The 22,121-nt window shown below is 42.0% G+C and overlaps 1 protein-coding gene across 1 annotated transcript in view; it reads right to left on the bottom strand.

The window, feature by feature from the left end:
• Nucleotides 1-14,946: 14,946 nt before the first annotated feature.
• POLR3A (RNA polymerase III subunit A) overlaps nucleotides 14,947-22,121 on the bottom strand; it is a 143,072-nt gene continuing 135,897 nt past the window's right edge. Inside the window, exon 31 of the mRNA XM_073596832.1 lies at nucleotides 14,947-16,075. Within this exon, the coding sequence (XP_073452933.1) occupies nucleotides 15,924-16,075 (152 nt within the window). The 3' untranslated portion in view covers nucleotides 14,947-15,923. The remainder of the gene's footprint in view (nucleotides 16,076-22,121) is intronic.

Raw genomic sequence — 22,121 nt, 5'->3', positions numbered from 1 at the left:
GCGGATTGGATCGGGCGAGATCTGATGAAAACGGACATGCTGTCCATTTTCATCCGATCCCTCCATAGGCAGCAGCAGCAGCGGCGCTTGACAAGCCCCTCCCCGCTCAGTGAGCAGAGAGGGACCTGTCATCCGCTGGCTCAGTGGAGATCAATGGAGAGATCGCCCGCTGAGCCGGCGGACCAAGTCCACCTCGTGTGAATGAGGCCTAATGCATTCTATGCATTAAGGTGAAAAACCTTCTGTCCTGCAGCTCCCCTAGACCCCGCCCCCCCTTTTTTCTTACCCGAGCCTGATCTGATGCAGGGACCTGCACGAGCGCAGTGGCTCTAGCCGCTGTTTAGCTCCCTCCGTGGTCAGTCAAATACAGTAACAAAGGAGCGCGGGCTGAGTCCCGCTGTTTGTGTGAGCCATTGATGGTCTGAGAAATTGTAACATAGTTGCAGAAACATCTTCCTTGGTTGGATAGGCTGCTTGTTACGTGCCTGAAAGAGCTAGAATCAGATGCAGATAATGATATTAAAATTGGGTCCTGCTCCAGTGAAAGGGAAGCATTTTCACTTTTGAGCAGTTTGAAGGCCTTCGGCAGATTGGATGCTTGCCTACACTTTTGTCACAGTTCCCTTGCCCCTGGGTTGTGCCATTGTCATCAGTGAGGGTATTCCCCTATAGTGTACCCACGAAGTAGGGTACAGAAAGGTTGGAAGGAAGTGCCTGAGTAGACTAGAAAAAAAACCTAAGAACTCAGTGTGGGTTATGGTTATAGGGCGATGCTCAGGGGACATTCCTCAAAAAAAAAATTGCCAGTGTCCAATCACCTAAAAAAGGTACCAAGCTTTAGCCCAGGGGCTTTGAATAGTAAAGTCTTGTGTCCTGTACGATTAGAATAAAAGTTTACATATGAAAAGGGTAGGCAAACATGGGATTATCTTTCATTAAATCAGATGATGATTTGACAAACCTGAATGATATATGAAGAAATTTTTTGTTGTGGCAGATGGAAAAAGTCAGTGTCTGTCAAAATAATTACTAATGATTTGGAAAATCTCTCTTTGCAGATGGTCATTTGACAAAGATGTTACCAATTAATGCAATTTTGTTTTTATTGTGTGCCTGTCACCTGCTTGTCTCGCAAAAGCTCACAGGCGGTGTATCCAATTGTACAGTCTGACAGTACAGCTTCATGGACGCCATTGCAATGATGTGCTAAATGCCTGTTACCCTATTACCTTTGTGAGTACCAGTATCCATATTTTGCATTAAATGATCTAACCCTCTACACAAAGATTGGCGCCTGTGCTTTCTATCCAATTGTACAGCAGTCCTCCATCAAGAGTTTTGCTGTGGGTCGAGCCTCTGTTGGGCAGTTGCAACATGATTACCCCTTCCTCTGCTGACTGATTCTCAGGTACTGCCTTTTAGCCTAATCCTCATTTGGAAATGGCCACTCCATTCAGGGTGCATAACAAAACAAATAGCCTTGGAGAAAACAAAAAAAAAAAGTGCAAAAAACATTCCTCTAAAGTTGGCTGCTAGAGAAGTAGAGTGCTGTTGCAGCAGCAGTAGTTATAACTGTGAATAAAGTGGACAACCCTTATGGTTTGTATGTACTGTACACTATAGCCAATAGTTTTGTAGATACTCATGAATAACCCCCCCCCTCACTGTTCTGGGAAGACTACAAGATTTTGAAGTGTTTGTGAGAATTAATGAGGCCAAGTACTAATGTTGGTCAAGAAGCACTAGATCAATTACGTTTCCATTTATTCTAAAGCCCCATTCCGGGATAAATTTTTCCCCACCCTCTACCTCCCACCAATTTCTAAAGTGTAACCAAGAACACCTGGCTGAGTGTAATTTCAAACCACCTTGTAAGGCTCCATTCACACTAGCGCGTTTTTTGATGCATTTTGCATTTTGCAGAAATGCACGGGAATTTTTTAACATGGGTTCCTAGGGAACATGTTCACATCAATGCCTTTTTGTTTCTCTGCATTTTTGGAAAGGGTCGGGGACTTTTTTTCATGCAAAAAGCAGTGTTTTGCATGTAATGGATTTCAATGGACAAGCATCAAAAACGCAAGTGCACCGTTTTTGCAGCGTTTTTGCAGCGTTTTTGCAGCGTTTTTGCCGTTTTTTTTTTTTTTTTTTAATTTTTTTTAAATTTTTTTTTTTAGACTGTAAAAAAAAACTGTAAAAAAAAACTGTAAAGCAAAACGCAAATCGCGGCAAAAACGCTGCTCAAAAACGTGGCAAGCATGAAAAAAAAACCTCCAAAAACGCCCAAAAGCAACATGCATAGGTGTGAATCGAGCCTTAGTCACTGGGTTGTGCAGAAGCCCTTTTTAAATCAATCACAATATAGCAATAAATTATACTTATATTAGTGATTAAACAACCAAGCTGTCATTCTTAAGTACAATGTATTGCTTTTATTGTGCTTATTAAAAAGGTTAATGTCTCATGACCTCTGTTTCTATTTATAGTGCTACCATATCACCTTCCAATTGAACCAGGAGCCTGAGGGTCTAACAATCTGTCAACTATTTACATCAGTGAGCGAGCTTTGGTGAAGCCTGGAGAAGATGTTGCTGGTCATCTTTGATCAGATCACTCCCAGTGCTTAATTTTTGGGATAGATAAACAAACAACTTTTTGTTTCAGATGTAGTCATACATTGATTAAGCTTACAGGACAAAGTGTTACTAAACCCACAACAGTAAATTCAGTCTGTATATGCAGTAAAGCATTCTTGTTATACTGTGGAACCTAAGGGGCAAAGCCTCCGCAAGGTGTAAAAAGGCTGCTTGATCCTGTATGCACAGATCCTCCTCTCTGTGCATAGTCCCCATGGACAAGTCCGGATAAGACAGAGCCTTTGGAGTCAGGCTGCACATGCTCAGTTTAGTGTGTATTGCTAAAGTTTTTATTTTTTCTTGGGAGAGTGCATGTGATCAGCACTGTACAGACAGAGGGTCAGGGGTCCTGCAGCCTCATAGGACAGCTCAGGGTAGTAGGAAAACTCCTCCTACAAGCTTAACTAGGAACTGATAGAAATCACGACTGCTCAAAAAAGGTAATTAGCAGTTTAGATTGACTAAAATAATTGCATTTCTGTGTACTATGGGAGACCAGATATAGTGAATGCAGGGTCCTGGGTTTAATAACACTTTAACCACTTCAGCCCCAGAAGGTTTTACCCCCTCCCTCCTGACAATTTTACAATTTGGCACTGCGCTGCTTTAACTGGTAACTGCGCGGTCATGCAATGCTGTACCCAAACAAAATTTGTGTCCTTTTTTCCCCTACAAATAGAGCTTTCTTCTTTTTTTTTTTTTTTTTACAAAGTAGAAAAATACAATAAACTCAATTTTAGTCATACAATTAGGCCAAAATGCATTCAGCCACGTCTCTGGTAAAAAAAAAAATAAAAAATTCTATAGGCGTATATTTATTGGTTTGCGCAAAAGTTATAGCATCTACAAACTAGGGTACAGTTTCTGGAATTTACGCAGCTTTTAGTTTATGACTAACTATCTCATTTCTTGAGGTGCTATAAATGAAAGGGCAATACAAACCCCCCCACCAAATGACCCCATTTTGGAAAGTAGAAACCCCAAGGAATTTGATGAGAAGCATGTTGAGCACATTGAATATTTTATTTTTTTTCCACAAATGATTGAAAAATGACAAAAAATAAAATAAAAATGTACATAAAGTTGTCACTGAAATGATATACCAGTATTGCTCAAACATGCCATGGGTATATGTGAAAGGACACCCCAAAATACATTCTGCTGCTTCTCCTGAGTACATGAATACCACATATGTGAGACTTTTTAGGAGGCGAGCTGCATACAGGACCCCGGAAACCAATCACCGCCTTCAAGCTTTCTAAGGGCGTAAAATGGCGATTTCACGCCTCACTACCTACAAGTATCAGTTTCGGAGGCCCTGAAATGTCAAGATAGCACAACCCCCCCCCCCCCCCCCAAATGACCCCATTTTGGAAAGTAGACACCCCAAGCTATTTGCTGAGAGGCATGTTGAGTATTTTGCAGATCTCGCTTTTTGGGGACGTACTAAACTGCATATTGGGATGATTGGATTATTGGCTGCAATACTAAGAACTCACTAGATGTCAGTGTACTATATACACATATATATGGTAATGACTCTGTTGTTTCTCAAAATATGTTATTCTTTCCTGCAGTGCTTGATACAACGTTGCAAGAACCAGTTGCTAATATTTAACTCTTCACTTGATATATATGCAGCTGTACAAAAGGATACAGAAGTAATGTAAAAATTACATTTGACCTGTTTTTGATGGGAATATGGGCAGAATTATTATTTCTCATGGGGATTATTGGAGGAATATCATGTTAACACCCGGCAATGAACATATTTAACCCATTACTAATAATAATATGCATATACTTTTTCTACATGGGGATTATGGGTGGAATATTGTAGTTAGACATACATAGGAATATATTAAACCTATTTCTGATATGAAAATGCATATAATTATTTTTCTACATGGGGATTATTGGTGGAATATTGTTTATAAATATACATAGCAACATATTAAACCCATTTCTGATATGAATATGCATGTAATTATTTTTCTACATGGGGATTATTGGTGGAATATTGTTTATAAATAGCAACATATTAAACCCATTTCTGATGAGAATATGCATATAATTATATTTCTACATGGGGATTATTGGTGGAATATTGTTTATAAATATACATAGCAACATATTAAACCTATTTCTGACTTAATTTTTATGAAGATGAGCCGATCAACCGAGTCTGTGGACAGGCGCACTCTGATCGGTTATAAAGCCTCCAGCAGCACTGAGTGTTCAGATAGAATGCTTGATGCAGGACAGGCCAGTAGCTCAATTGCATACTGTGCAAGCTCTGGCCAGTGATCCATCCTCAAGTAACCCAGTGGATTTTCGGTTGGAAAGGTCTCCAAGTCTGATCTTGCCCAAGGTATTCCTGCACCATGTAAATCAGACGCTAGCGATGGTTGCTGGAACCAAACAGACCTTGGGGCTGCGGATTAAAAAATTGTCTGAACGCATCGGTCAGACGGCCACCTTCTCCACCACTCCTATGACTGACTAAAGCCTCAGCAACACGTTGTCCAAGAGGACCAGGAAATTGTAGCCTCCCAGGCTCTGGAAACGCATTGCACAAACCTTTCTGCAAGGCCTCTCGCAGATGTTTCATCCTCTGCAAAGGCTGTTTAAGTGTATAAGCTGTATAACCTTACCCTTTTAATGTGGATCAAGAAGGGTTGCCAGCCAGTACTGATCCCTCTCCTTGATACCACGAATACAAGGGTCCTTGCACAGGTTTTGCAAGATCAGGGAAGCCATGCAGCTTAGGTTTGCTGAGGCATTCGGTCCGGAGTCCTCTGGGTCACTAAGGATGACATGATCCGCAGCCACCTCCTCCAAGCCACCTACAAGTCCATGGGTTTCTGGGGACTGAAAACGATCCCTTGAAGACTGCTGCTGATGCTGAGTGCCAGGCTCCACCTCCATGCTGACACAATCCTCCTCCTCCTCCTGTGTCATAGGCGGGCCTGCAGGAATAAAGTCTGGATAAAGGGGTCGTTGGGAGTTAAGGAAGTCCTCCTCTTCCTCCCTCTGTTCTGCCTCAAGTGCCCTGTCCATTATTCCACGCAGCGTGTGCTCCAACAGGTAGACAAGAGGGACAGTATCACTGATGCATGCACGGTCACCATCCTCGTGGCCCCCTCAAATGGTGACAGGACAGTGCATGCATCCTTGATCATTAGCCACTGGCGTGGCGAAAAAAAGCCAAGTTCCCCTGACCCTGTCCTGGTGCCATAGTCGCACAGGTAGTCATTGATGGCCCTCTGCTGCGTGTGCAGCCGCTGCAGCATTGCCAACGTTGAGTTCCACCTGGTGGGCATGTCGCAGATGAGGCGGTTTTTGGGCAGGTTGCATTCCTTTTTGAAGATCAGCCAGCCGAGCACTGGCATTATATGACCGGCAGAAATGTCCACAGACTTTCCTAGCCTGCCCCAGGAGATCCTGTAAGCCTGGGTACCTACACAAGAACCGCTGCACCACCAAATTAAGGACGTGAGCCAAACAGGGAACATGGGTCAAGTGCTCCTGTCGGAGAGCGAAGTAGAGGTTGGTGCCATTGTTGCAAACCACCATTCCTGCCTGAAGCTGTCATGGCGTCAACCACCTCTGAACCTGCCCCTGCAGAGCTGCCAGAATCTCTACCCCAGTGTGGCTCTTGTCCTAAGCAGACCAAATCAAGCACCGCATGGCATCTTTTTGCCTGAGTGCTTGCGTAGCCACTAGAACGCCTACTTAGCACCACTGGTTCCAAGGTCAAATCTGCACAGGAAGAGGCGATAGAGGAAGAAGAAGAGGAGGAGGGGGTGGAGGAGAGAGGTGTGGCAGAATCACCACTACCAGCATTTTGGAGGCATGGTGGCTAAACAAGCTCCAACATTAATGCACCCAGTCCTTCATCCTTCCCAGCTGCCACCAGGGTTACCAAGTGCGACATGAAAGAAAGGGAACGTTCATGTCCATGCCTGCTGGGCCATGAGTCAGCGGTAATATGCATATTACCGCTGAGCGCCCTGTCCAACGAGGCCAAGACATTGCCTTCCACATGCCGGTAGAGAGCCAGAATGGCCTTCCGAGAAAAAAAATGGCGTTTGGGAACCTGCCACTGAGGTACCGCACATTCCACAAATTCTCGAAAGGGGGCAGAGTCTACCAGCTGAAAAGGCAGTAGTTGGCGTGCTAGCAATTTAGCCAAACTAGCATTAAGCCTCTGAGCAAGTTTAGCAACTGGGGTAGGGAAATTTGCCTGCTACAATCAAAATTAGGTTTACCACTAGCAGATTGCCCACAAGTGCTTGGGACACCTAATTCTACACCTTCATTCCTCTCAGTGCAGGTCTCTGAGAGGACTGAAGGTGTAGTGGGGTTGGAGATCCCAGCTGATGAGGAGCAAGGAGAGGTCCGCCTTGTTCTTTGGTGTGGGTCTTTTAAGTACTGTTGACAACGGACTGCATGGGAGCTCGACATATGTCTGGTCAAGCACGTGGTGCCCAAGCGGCTGCTGTTTTAGCCATGTTTGATAAGCTTCAGACATATGTTGCAAACAGCAATGGTGCGAACTGCCGCACACGTCTCAAAAAAAGGCCTACACCAAAGAACTTTTGAAAAAACGCACGGAGTCAGCAGCGCCCTGCACATGCGGAGCTATGCGGTGTGATGCAGTTGGTTGGCTGTCCTTAAGCTGGCCCCTGGAGGGCATCCTACCTCGTTGGAGATGTGCCTCCTCCTCCTCTCTTCTATCAGGCACACATGTAGAGTCAGTGACCTCATCATCCCCTCCCTCCTCACCACTGGAGCAAACCTGGCAGTATGCTGCTGCTGGGGGAACATGACTGACAGTTTTTTGTCCTTCTTGGGCACCCCCTCTCTCAGCTCACGTTACTGCCTTCATCATCAACCTGGGTACCATCATCGGAGCCTTCAAAACACTGTGCATCCTCCTGCAGTATGTACCAGACACTCTGGTCAAACAGTTCGGGGGACTCCTCAAGACAAGATGGTGCTAGGTAAGGAGTGACTGATGTAATAGGCCGCTTTGGCAGCTGCATTGGCAGCCAAACTTGTCTTAGCCTGGGTGAGAGAGGATGAGGAGGATGAGGATGAGGACGGCTTTGTGATCCACTCTACCAACTCTTCTGCTTGTTGTAGCTCAACACGGCCAGCTGTCGAAAAAAAAAAAGGACAAGCGTGCCCCATGGACACGTGCTGAGGATGCACCGTGTCCATGACCAGAACTGTTGGCTGTAGACACAGAGCAGGCTTGCCCTCTTTTAGTGGCCTGTGAGCGTCTGCCTTTCCTTGGTGGCCTTCCAGGCATGGAGTAAAATTAGATTAGCAAAACACCGCCTGAAGTTTACTAGAAAAATTTCACCAGGAATGGCGTGCAGTCAGGTATAGGCTTGGCTAGACTAGAATGCAGTGGATATATATATGTTGGAGACTGTATATATATTTAATGCACTGCAGATCACTGAATCACTTGCCTGCCTGCCTGAAAGTGAATTTGAGAACATACACCAGCAACGGTCTGCAGTCGGATATAGGCTTGGCTAGACTGGAATGCAGTGGATATATATGTAGGAGACACTATATATATTTTATGCACTGCAGATCACTGAATCATTTGCCTGCCTGAAAGTGTATTTGAATATGTACACCAAGAATGGTCTTCAGTGAGATCTAGCTAAACTGGATACAGCGTGTGTGTGTGTGTGTGTGTGTGTGTGTGTGTGTGTATATATATATATATATATATATATATATATATATATATATAATTATACACACACACTAAATACACTGCAGCTAACTGAATCAACTGCCTGTATGAAGTATATTAGAAACAGTACACCAGGAACGTTCTGCAGTGAGATCTAGCTAAACTGTATACAGTGGATGGAGATTATATATATATATATATATATATATATATATATATATATATATATATATATATATATATACATATACACACACACACACACACACACACACACACACACACATACATATACATTATATATATATATATATATATATATATATATATACACACACATATATACATAATTAGTTCCAGAAACATGCTTGTAATCCGAAGCACTTGTATATCAAAGCATTTTTTTACAGGGTAAAAGAGAAGAGAGGCACCTCTAAGTGTAGCAATAAGTTGCTAAATGTTGTACCGTCATTAAATGTAACCATATTGCTACACTTAGAGGCTCCTCTCTTCTTTTTTATACTCAGCTGTGATATGACGCTACTCATATATCAAGACATCGCTTGTATATCAAGGCAAAATTTAATAAAACATTTTGCTTGTCTTGCAAAACGCTCTCAAACCAAGTTACTCTCAAACCAAGGTTTTACTGTATATATATTAAATACACTGCAGCTAACTGAATCAACTGCCAGCCTGAAGTATATTAGAAACAGTACAGCAGGAACGGTCTGCAGTGAGATCTAGCTAACTGAATAAACTGCCTACTCAAAGTAAATGAAACTCTCTCTCTCTCCGCCATCAACACACTACACAAGGCTGATGTGCAGGCGGCCTTATATAGTGTGGGGCATGGACTTAACACCCTGAGCCATAATTGGTCAAAGGCACCCTGCCTTTGGTCAAATATGGCTCTTTGCTGACGGCGCTGTGATTGGCCAAAGTATGCGGGTCATAGTGCATGTTTGGCCAATCATCAGCGAGCAATGCACTGCGATGACTCAGTGCATTATGGGGCGTGACGCGTCGCTCGAATTTGGCGCGAACGCCCCATAATGTTTGATATTTGGTGAACGATTGAACAGCCAATGTTCGAGTCAAACTCATGTTCGAATTGAACTCGAAGCTCATCCCTATTCCGAGGCATGTTTAAACCATGGCATTTCACCCATGAAGAAAAATAATTATGTGGCTATTCATCTCATAAATAGGTTAAATATGGTAAATGTTATTGTAAATGATATTCCAGTCATATTCAACCTAAAAAACAATAACTTTACCCATATTCCTATGAGAAACAGGTCAAATGTATTACATAGGATGTTTAGCTAAGATATTTCACCCATAATCCCCATGTAGAAAAATAATTATATGCATTTTCATATCAGAAATAGGTTTAAAATGTTGCTATGTATATTTATAAACAATATTCCACCAATAATCCCCATGTAGAAAAATAATTACATGCATATTCATATCATACATGAGTTAAATATGTTGCTATGTATATTTATAAACAATATTCCACCAATAATCCCCATGTAGAAATATAATTATATGCATTTTCATATCAGAAATAGGTTTAATATGTTGCTATGTATATTTATAAACAATATTCCTCCAATAATCCCCATGTACAAAAATAATTATATGCATATTCTCATCAGAAATGGGTTTAATATGTTTCTATGTATATTTATAAACAATATTCCACCCATAATCTCCATGTAGAAATATAATTATATGCATATTCTCATCAGAAATGGGTTTAATATGTTGCTATGTATATTTATAAACAATATTCCACCAATAATCCCCATGTAGAAAAATAATTACATGCATATTCATATCATAAATGGGTTAACATGTTGCTATGTATATTTATAAACAATATTCCACCAATAATCCCCATGTAGAAAAATAATTATATGCATTTTCATATCAGAAATAGGTTTAATATGTTGCTATGTATATTTATAAACAATATTCCACCAATAATTCCCATGTAGAAATATAATTATATGCATTTTCTTATCAGAAATGTGTTTAATATGTTGCTATGTATATTTATAAACCATGAGAAATAATAATTCTACCCATATTCCCATCAAAAACAGGTCAAATGTAATTTTTACATTACTTCTGTATCCTGTTGTACAGCTGTATATATATCAGCAAGTGAAGAGTTAAACATTAGCAACTGCTTCTTGCAACATTGTATCAAGCACTGCAGGAAAGAATAACATATTTTGAGAAACAACAGTCATTACCATATATATGTGTATATAGTACACTGACATCTAGTGAGAGTTCTTAGTATTGCAGCCAATAATCCAATCATCCCATCATCCCAATATGCAGTTTAGTACGTCCCCACTTTTTGTCAAAGTTTTGAAAATTGGAAAAAAAAATGTTTTCATTTTCTTTCTTCATTTTCAATAACAAATGAGAGCTGCAAAATACTCACCATTAGCTTGGTGTTTACTTTCCAAAATGGGGGTATTTTATGCACAACATTAGAAGCTTATGCCACACATCACCCACTTTTCTAACCACTTGAAGACAAAGCCCTTTGACGCTTTTTGTTTACATGAAAAAACATTTTTTTTTTGCTAGAAAATTACTTTGAACTCCCCGAAGGCCCTACAGATTAACATGGTGGGTGTTGCAATTTTTTTTTTTCACATTGAAAAATTGCTGCGCAAATACTAACGCAATTTTTTTGAAAAAAAAAACAAAAACAAAACACAACACTTTTTTTAATTTGAATGCACTAAAACACCATGGAAGACGGCAGGAGGGGGACATTCCCTTCCACTAATTAGCCGCTATGATTGCTTTTACATGAAAGCCAACCACTGGCTGAAAACAACGATACCAAGATCATACCAAAACCTGCAGGCATCAATCTGGTATAACCACTCAAAGTCCAGCAACATACCAGTACATTGTTGGTCCTTGTTGGGCATATATTGTAATGTATTTTTTTTCATGCAGCCTGCGGGTTGAACGGAAAGAAAAAAAAAAAAGATTGGTGGGTATGCCCACTATTAGAATACTGCCCTGCATCCACTCACTTCTAATGATGGGCATACATGCAGTGTTTTTTTTTTTTTTTTTTTACGTATTGTGAGAGCAAACACTGTTGCTGTCAAGATAAAAAAAATCAGTGTTGCAGCTGAATGGCGTACCTGAAAAGAAAATAATGGTTAACGATAAAACATAGTAAACAGTAAAGTATAAAAGAATTACATACCTGAAAAGCAAACATGATAAAATATAGTAACAATAAAACATTGCAGTTATAAAATACAGTAAAACAGAACAGAGATAACAAAAGAGAGAATAGAGAAAGAACAATAAAACAACTAGTTTTTTTTTTTTTTTTACACTTTTATTTGTAACTTACTGTAACGGTTCCAGGTTCGGGTCTCTCAAAATGCAATGGCATCTTTGGAGACCCTGTGTAAGTGTGTATTATGACTGTGCAGTGCTGTACCCTACGCTAATACTCCACTAGTGTGTGGTAGCATTCAAAACATTCATCTATGCAAATACCAGGTTGGGCAGGATAGGAGGGACAATAATAGCGGGTGTCACGCCTATATCCGCATTTTCTACAGACACGTCATGTTCTTTGGGGTGATCGTTGGGTAGGGGTACCAGGGAGGACATACGGTAAATGCCTCTGATGCAGCCGACTCACTGCATTTGCGTTGGGAAGTTGGGCCACAGCACGGTCTGGAAACAGAAGGGCCGTGATGATCTCTTCCTGGAATTTAAGGAAGGATCCAGTTCATCCTGATGCTTTGTATAGCACATAAGCGTTCAGCGGAGCCAATTGGAATAAGTATACAGACACTTTTTTGTACCAGCGTCTGGCCTTTCGGGCAATTAAGTACAGCGCCATCAACTGGTCGTTGAGGTCCACCCCTCCCAAATTTAGGTTGTACTCATGGACACAGAGGGGTTTCTCCGCAACACCGTTGGAATTTGGACTGTCGTATCTGCGTCAAGGTAGGACAGAACGAAAACATTCCGAATATCCCTCCACTTCACTGTGAGCAAATTATTACTTCTTAAGCAGACTCTCTCCCCCAGTCGGGACTCTACAAGCCGCTGTGGTAAGCCCCGGCGATTCGATCGCACGGTGCCACATGCGCCAATTCCATGATCAAACAAGTGACTAAAAAGTGGAACGTTGTGTAATAATTGTCCACATACAAGTGGTACCCCTTTCCAAATAAGGCTGACACCAAATCCTAAACAATCTTGCCAGCGCTCCCTATGTAGTCTAGGGCAGTTCTCAGGCTCCACGTGACTATCGTTTCCCTCGTAAACCATAAAACTATATGTATAGCCTGTTGCCCTGTCACAGAGCTTATACATCTTGACCCCATATCTGGCACGCTTGCTGGGAAGATACTGTTTGAAAGACAAGCGGCCAGAGAACGCAATCAGGGACTTAACGCAGACAACTTGATCGGAAGTAAACAAGGCTGCAAACTGTTGGTCAAAGTGGTTTACGAGGGGCCAAATTTTGTGGAGCCAAATTGTATCCAGGCTCTGGGCTGATCCCGCTAATGCTGCGTTTTTGGGAACCATAAACTACTGGGATGCTAATATAGTTCTGATCAAAGATATTGATCCGTTTAGACACTATACTAGTAAGGGAGGTGTATGGTGCGTGCGTGGGCGTTAGCGCTACTGGCACTAATCTGACGCTGACCCTAACTGACACTAAAACTTAACTGATGTCACCCGCCGGGTGATCAGAGGGTTAAACCTTTATTGGGTAATATACGGCGGGTACCCTGACGCTATAAAAAAAACGAACTAAACAGCGTCACCCATGACACTAATACGGTAATTAGTGGTGATGCAGTGAAAGCGAAACTAGGGGGCAATCAGGGAGTTAAAACCTTTATTAGGTAACATATGGGGGGACCTTACGCTAGAAAAACCTGACTGTGACACTAACAAACTAACTGGCTAACCCGTGACACTAATATGGTAATCAGAATATAGATCTATACACTATATTAGTGACAGGGGGTGAAAGGGTTAACTGGGGGTGATCAAGGGGTTAAACCTTTACTGGGGGGAATCCTAAAGCTACCTGGGCCTACTACTAACTGCCCTAAAGCTGATTAGAGTGACAAGTGACAGCAATGCAGTGATCTGAAAACTGCAATTGGTGACACAGTAAAGGGGTTAACTGGAGGGCAAACCGGGGGGTGAAACGTGTGCCTACGTGTACTGGTGTTAGTGTAGTGTTGGTGAACTCACAGATACTCTCTCTCCTCTCTCTGGAACCGAAAATAATTCTATGAGGGGAGATGACATCACTTCCCCTGCCTGTGTTTACACTTCCAGACAGGGGAAGCATTACACATTAGTCAGAACCGATCAGCAGGTTCAGGCCAGAAATCATTGGCCTGGACCTGAAGACTGAACGGTTCTGTTAACAATTTCGATTGTCGCGGGCATGGCGGGGGCTGTTGATTTGCACAGTTGTGTCATTCTGCCGCCGTATATTGGCGTGAGCTAGTCGGGAACGGGTTACAAAAAAAAAAAAAAAAAAATGGTAACCACCCGCTTTTTTTTTTTGAAAGTTTGTAAATTTGGCTACTTCTGTTTAAACAATTGTAATTTTTTTTACATTAATATACACGTTGATATGTTGTTAACTTTAGACATGACACAATTGGAATATTTGGGCACAGCATATCAGAGGTATTGGGTATGAAGTAAAAAAGATCCACCCCTACTAAATTACTCGGAGAAACAAATAGTGAGTGTTCTACAGTACAGCACGTTCACATACTGGATAGATTTTCCATGATGCTCATGCATGTGCATTGTTTGAATTTTTAGATATTTATCTATGAAGGAAAAAAAATTTGTGCAGGATGTCATTGGCACCACTCTTACAAGATGTGGCATGTATATGCGTCGAATTTGAGTCAAGGTTTACCTGTCTTTGCAATCTGGCTATTGAACTTAAATGTAACGTCAAACTAATGCCAAGACACTTCACCAAAATATTACCTGGAGAAAATAAAGTATTTTAATGCAGCTACAAATTGCAGGTGATATGATCATGAGATGTTACTCTGGAAAACCAACATAAGCTACCGAAGTTAGCCATTTTATAGCTGGGTCAAAATGTTGCTAAACAGTAAATCTTAGCAACTGTGCCAAAAACATTTGGCTGCTGTAATTCATAGTACTCTAGTAACAAAAGTGCTTCCAAGAGAGATTTTTTTTTTTTTTTTTTAGCTGCAATAAATGTGTTCATGTGATTGAATGCCTTGGTCTTATTGTAATAGTGCTTAGTTAATTTACAGTCTGTTGACTTTATGTTACAGCACTGGAAACCCTCCAAATATAGACGACAAATCCACAAAAGCAAAACGAAAGCTATTCGATAACAAAAGCAAAACAAATCTTTACATTCATTACCGACAGATCACCTGAAATTGCAATTTTTTTAATGCAATAAACATTCCACCTGAATATTGAATCCATATTTTTCAGTGAACTGCTTACTGTCTACATACAGGAAATGAGTGAAAAGTCTACAGAATCTTGTGTGCTGATCAAAAAATTTAATTTCAGCATTCAAAGTCATCTATGCAGTTGATTTTATACAATAAAGCATTAAGTGCCATTAACATTTAAAAGGTCAAGAAGACAATTCAGAGCAGGATCTTTAGTCCTTTCAGTGAAAAGAAAAAAAACACAAAGCAAACAGGCCACATACAGTAATGTAAAAGCCTATAGTTCAAATGTAAATTCTTAGAACTTAGGCTAAACAAGAAGGATTGAACATGATAAATGACGGCTGTAAAACATACTTCTCTCCAGTGATTGGTAAAAGTTTGCACACTGAGCATTTGTGAGCAAGTGGTAGACCTAATAAATTACAAACTTACTGACACAATGTAGTGTGAGGAGAGGAAGAGGTGTCCCAGAAGTTTCTGGAGGAGCAGTAAATCAATGAAATAATGGTATAGCGACAATTAACTCTTTATGTACAAAAACTCAACTTCACCTTCTTAGGATAGAACAGAAAAATTGAAATTCACCTTCAAAAAGGTGCCTTCAATGAATGGTTGAGAATGGGCAGATCACAATTCTAGAACCAAAACAATTCTGAGTGTAAATTTATTAAATAAACTCTAAATAAATATTCCAGCTCAACATATTCACAATGCAGTCTCAATGTCAAATAACTAAATGTACAAATTCATAAATTGCATTTTTTTTACATTATTGATCAGTTTTCTTAAACTGATTTATATTTTAACACAGAATGTGTAATGTACTCAATATTTCATGAATGTCATACCACGTCTGTAACTATGTTACAACCTTAACAGCAGCATCATTTTCTGGAGGTCTTATTTACACAATGTTTCAGCATACAGTATATTTATAAAGCATAATATTAAAGCTCAAGCTTTAAGTGAACATACCTATGTTCGCTCATGAAAAGAAATAAACAGGTTGGAGTAAAAAGCACTTTGAGAATTTTGAGTTTTGTGTTTTTACATAACTTTCAACTACGTGCTAGTGATAGGGAGGTGAAAATCAGTGTTGTCAAAGATCAAGGGTCTCTTAGGTGGATCAGGGTCCTTGTCAGCTTTATGCAGAAGCTTAAAAAGTCCAGTTCCAATGTTCATGGGTATGCCCATAATTATGCACTCGGAGACTCCTAATGGAAGAGACAAGAGTATGAGTACTGGTATGTTAAGTAACAAGTTCAGCCTAAGAAAAGTAAAGTACAGTTGTCCATTAAAGTAGTAGTATCTTAAATCTTTATTAAATCTCCCACAGGATCAAGTGCATGTAGCACTTGGCTCCCTTTTTGATCTGTCCATTTGATAGCAGCAACCACGCTGTTAGCAAGGGGGTGGATACTTATTGAGGGCTGACTAGCAATACTGGATTTTGGTAGTAGGTGCAAGGTGGAGACAAGCCCCACCATTTAGCACAACTTGGGTGGTGGGGTCATATCCATTCATAACAAGAGCCAACAAAAAAGATCAAATCAGTGCTGTGAGCTATCCGGGGGCACACTGGATGTTTACTATCAACCTGCAGTCAGATCACACAGCTCCAAAGCACTGACCGATCTTTTAAAACTTTGAATGAGCAGTCAGCACTGGTAGGGCTCTGGACAGAAAATAAGCAAAGGGGAGGGAGCGGGAGCCTAGTTATGTGCTGTAGCATGCCCAAAAATCAGCTTCAGCCTGGAGCTAAATAATAGCCTGCAACTGAAATAGTCATTTTGACTTACCTGGAGTACAGTACAGGACACACGACTCGTATTCACAGAACATGGGTTATGTGCAAGATACCTTCAGGTGACTTGACACTAGCAAAAAATTGCTAGGACAGCCCCTAGTAAATGATCCTATATAACCCCCGCACACTCAAGCTCCAATTTTAAAGCAAGCAACAACCAGTAATTTAAGAGACAAGAGGATCCTGTGTTCTGTACTATACTCCAAGATAGGGTGTGGTAAATCCCAATTCCTATTCCGTATAGTACAGAACTTGTGTCCATAGACCATGGGACATCCCTATGCAATAATCTGTGGGGTGGGTAACACAGCTAAAAAGAAGTGCTAACATGGTGACAAAAACCAGGATTAACCACCTCAATACCAGGCACTTATACACCTTCCTGCCCAAGCCAATTTTCAGCTTTCAGCGCTGTCACAATTTGAATAATTGCGCGGTCATGCTACACTGTACCCAAACAAATTGTTTTATCATTTTGTTCCCACAAAGAGAGCTTTCTTTTGGTGGTATTAGATCACCTCTGCGATTTTTATTTTTTTGCGCAACAAAAAAAAAAAAGACCAAAAATTTTGAAAAAAAAGTTGTTTCTGTTAAAATTTTTTGTAAATAAGTACGTTTTCTCCTTCAATGACGGGCACTGATATGGCTGCACTGACAGGCACTGATATGGCTGCACTGACAGGCACTGATATGGCTGCACTGACAGGCACTGATATGGCTGCACTGACAGGCACTGATATGGCTGCACTGACAGGCACTGATATGGCTGCACTGACAGGCACTGATATGGCTGCACTGATATGGCTGCACTGACGGGCATTGATATGGCTGCACTGACGGCACTGATATGGCTGCACTGACGGGCACCGATGAGGTGGCACTGTTGATCACTCATAGGTGGCACTGATGGGCACTCATAGGCGGCACTGATGGGCACTCATAGGCGGCACTGATGGGTGGCATGGATGGGCACTGATGGGTGGCACTAATGACACTGATGGGTGGCACTAATGACACTAATGGGTGGCACTAATGACACTAATGGGTGGCACTAATGACACTAATGGGTGGCACTAATGACACTAATGGGTGGCACTAATGACACTAATGGGTGGCACTAATGACACTAATGGGTGGCATTGCTGGGCATCACTGATTTTCTTTGTTATATAATGGTGCCAGTCAGTGCCCATTTGTGGGCACTTATTGGCATATACTGGGCATATGTTGATGGCCATGGGGGATGTACCTGGCCATCCACATGTTAGGGGCTTCCCTGGTGGTCCAGTGTGGGCAGCCGAGGGGGGGCTGCGCTGATAAACAATCAGCGCAGACCCCCCTGTCAGGAGAGCCGCAGATTAGCTCTCCTCTACTCGCGTCTGTCAGATGCGAGTGAGGAAAAGCCGATCAACGGCTCTTCCTGTTTACATCGTGATCAGCCATGATTGAACAAGGCTGATCATGTGGTAAAGAGCCTCTGTTGGAGGCTCTTTACTGAGATCGGTGGCGCGGTGTGTCAGACTGACACACCGCACCACCAATCGCCAGGATGCGCACCCCCACGGGCGTGCGGCGGCTGTTATCCTGCAGGACGTCATATGATGTCCACTCAGGATAACTGAACCACCGCCCGGCCATCATTCTGCTATAGGCCAGGCGGGAAGAAAAGAAAAGACAAACACCTTGTGGTCAAAGCTCACATGTGCCTGAATATTGACCTGGTAAAACTTGGAGAACACATGAACAGAGGACCTGCACCCTGAAGAGGGTTCCAGTGTTGCAGAGTCCTCCTAATGGCTCTCCGTTGCAGGATGTTGATGAAGTGTTTCAATTTCTCTGGTGAACAAGCCCCCTGGATAGTTCAGAAGTGGTTATCCCAAACACAGACAAAAATATTTTCCAGCACACTTACCAACTAGCCTGCAAAAACCCCCCCCCAAAAAAAACCAAACAAATTGACCCTGTAACAATTTACGTTAAAGAGGTGGTTTTAGTTGCACACCTTTGCAAATATAAAAATTATTTTAAAATAAAAATATATGTCAAGGATCCTCTGGCAGAATTGAATATCCACCATGCCAAGAAGAGCTTTGGCTGGATAAAAGCATTGAACAAGCCAGGGACAGAATTTGGAAGTTGATTATCCATCTGAAAGTTTAAAGAAACTGAATTGTCCTTTGAATGTTGGAAGACAAACTTGTGACTGAAGTTCTTGAGGAGATCGTCCAGGTACCCTGTGACATGGATGCCCTGGGTCTGTAGAGGAGCCAGAAGCAGAGGGCAAGCACTCTTATGAACATTAGTGGTGCCGATAAGAGCCCAAAAATGGTAGCGCTACAAATTGGAAGTGTTTGTCTCCCACAGTAGAAACACAGAAGGCATTGATGTAAGAGAAAGATGGGGGGTCTGCAGATAGGCATTTATGTGAGAGACAAAGTGAGTGACCCTTGATTCCTTCTGGAATTTTGGCACATGAAGAAATGTTTAGAGATTTTAAGTCCAGTATTGGGCAGTTGGGTTGGTCATTATTTCTGCTTTTGAATTATCACAGGCAGACTGGAAGGTAAGAATAGAGGGGGAGAGACAGAAGACCTCTTTTGTACCCCTTTAAAATGACAGATTGGACCCAGAGGTCTAGATGTCTCAGGCACACGCTGGCGCAAATGGCAATAGATATACCCACCACTCTGAGGAGTGGGGGCTCTCCTTCAGTGTGAAGAGGGATTCTGGGCAGGCCTGGCAAATTTAGGAATCCAGGGCTTGCATCAAAAGGAAGTGTTAAGCCTTGGTATTGAGGTTAATGCCTAGGGAGAGTGAACAGACCCTTTTCGTGGGAGGCAAGAGCAAGAGAGAGACTTCCTAGATGAATTTATCCACGGATCCCCCCAAACAGGCATATGCACAGATAGGAGGGACTAGTCTAGAGACTCTGAATCACATTCTATAGAACATCAATACAAAGCAATAAGTCTAAGGGCATCGGCTGTATTTGTTCTAAAAGAACAGGGTCCTCAAAGTTAGGTTCCTGGTCTATATTTGTTTGTCTTGTCCATTTAGCAATAGTCTGGCAAATAAGACATGTCAGCAGGGCTGAACCTGCAAGTGCAAATAAGGCTTGTAAAAGGACTTCAAAACTGTCCTTAAATGGGAATATCCTCAATAGGAACTAGAAGGTGTTTACTTGAGGAAAGAAATGGCAGCATCCACAACTGGAACAGACCATTTTTCTAGCAGAAGGCAGCAGGAATACGGCACCATGGCGTGTGCATTTCCGGAAGGAGTGAATGTGTCGGGAAGTGTGTCGCCAACTATATCATCCTCCAGATTAAGGAGAAAAAAAAGATTGGATTTCACCATTTCCCTGAAAAATCCTTTTCTAGGAATTATATCACAGGACACCGGTGTAAAGCTCATACAGTATCTCACAAAAGTGGGTACACCCCTCACATTTTTGTAAATATTTTATTATATCTTTTCATGTGACAACACTGAAGAAATGACACTTTTCTACAATGTAAAGTAGTGGGTGTACAGCTTGTATAACAGTGTAAATTTGCGGTCCCCTCAAAATAACTCACATAGCCATTAATATCTAAACCGCTGGCAACAAAAGTGAGTACACCCTTAAGTAAAAATGTCCAAATTGGGCCCAATGTGTCAATATTTTGTGTGGCCACCATTATTTTCAAGCACTGCCTTAACCCTCTTGGGCGTGGAGTTCACCAGAGCTTCATAGGTTGCCACTGGAGTCCTCTTCCACACCATGACGACATCATTGAGATGGTCTATGTGGAACTTGCGTTCCTCCACCTTTCCGTTTGAGGATGCCCCACAGATGCTCAATAGGGTGTAGGTCTGGAGACATGGTTGGCCAGTCCATCACCTTTACCCTCAGCTTCTTTAGCAAGGCAGTGGTCGTCTTGGAGGTGTGTTTGGGTTTGTTATGTTGGAATACTGCGCTGCAGCCCAGTCTCCGAAGGGAGGGGATAACACTCTGCTTCAGTATGTCACCATACATGTTGGCATTCATGGTTCTCTCAATGAACTGTAGCTCCCCAGTGCCGGCAGCACTCATGCAGCCCTAGACCATGACACTCCCACCACCATGCTTGACTGTAGGCAAGACACACTTGTCTTGGTACTCCTCACCTGGTTGCTGCCACACACGCTTGACACCATCTGAACAGAAATAATTTATCTTGGTCTTATCAGACCACAGGACATGGTTCCAGTAATCCATGTCCTTAGTCTGCTTGTCTTCAGCAAACTGTTTGCGGGGTTTTTAGTGCATCATGTTTAGAAGAGACTTTCTTCTAGGACAACAGCCATGCAGACCAATTTGATGCAGTGTGCGGCATATGATCTGAGCACTGACAGGCTGACCTCCCCACCCCTTCAAACTCTGCAGCACTCATACATCTATTTCCTAAAAGACAACCTCTGTATATGACGCTGAGCATGTGCACTCAACTTCTTTGGTCAACCATGGTGAGGCATGTTCTGAGTGGAACCTGTCCTGTTAAACCGCTGTGTGGTCTTGGACACCGTGCTGCAGCTCAGTTTCAGGGTCTTGACAATCTTCGTATAGCCTAGGCCAGTGATGGCGAACCTTGGCACCCCAGATGTTTTGGAACTACATTTCCCATGATGCTCATGCACTCTGCAGTGAAGTTGAGCATCATGGGAAATGTAGTTCCACATCTGGGGTGCCAAGGTTCGCCATCACTGGCCTAGGCCATCTTTAAGAAAGGCAACAATTTTTTTTTTTCCAGATCCTCAGAGTTCTTTGCCATGAGGTGCCATGTTGAACTTCCAGTGGCCAGTAAGAGTGAGAATGATAACACCAAATTTAACACCTGTTCCCCAATCACAGTGATGGACTGGCCAACCATGTCTCCAGACCTTGTAACACTAACAAGTCACATGACACTGGGAAGGGGAAAATGGCTAATTGGGCCCAATTTGGACATTTTCACTTAGGGGTGTACTCACTTTTGTTGACGGCGATTTAGACATTAATGGCTGTGTGTTGAGTTATTTTGAGGGGACAGCAAATTTACACCATTATACAAGCTGTACACTCACTACTTTACATTGTAGCAAAGTGTCATTTCTTTAGTGTTGTCATATGAAAAGATATAATAAAATATTTACAAAAATGTGAGGGGTGTACTCACCTTTGTGAGATACTGTAAGTTTCATCCCTGAGATTGTCATGGGGCATATTTTGGGTTCCTCCAGTCTGGTGTGGAGATATCTTTGGCTATGAGTACTATCAAGTGACAAATCTTGTTTGAACTGCTCCAAGCGATTCCTTTATCGCTCCTTAGGCAAAGGTTGTCTTTTTGGTTGCAATTACCCCAGGCTTGCAGGGTCTTGATCTTGGAGTTGGCTATGCTATCCTTTAAGGAACTCTTCCTGATTCTTCACCAGGAGAAGGCGGTGTTGAGGTC

The sequence above is a fragment of the Aquarana catesbeiana genome, linkage group LG08, assembly GCF_042186555.1.
Source record: "Aquarana catesbeiana isolate 2022-GZ linkage group LG08, ASM4218655v1, whole genome shotgun sequence".
Lineage (NCBI taxonomy): Eukaryota > Metazoa > Chordata > Amphibia > Anura > Ranidae > Aquarana > Aquarana catesbeiana.
This window is presented reverse-complemented; position numbering and strand designations above follow the sequence as displayed.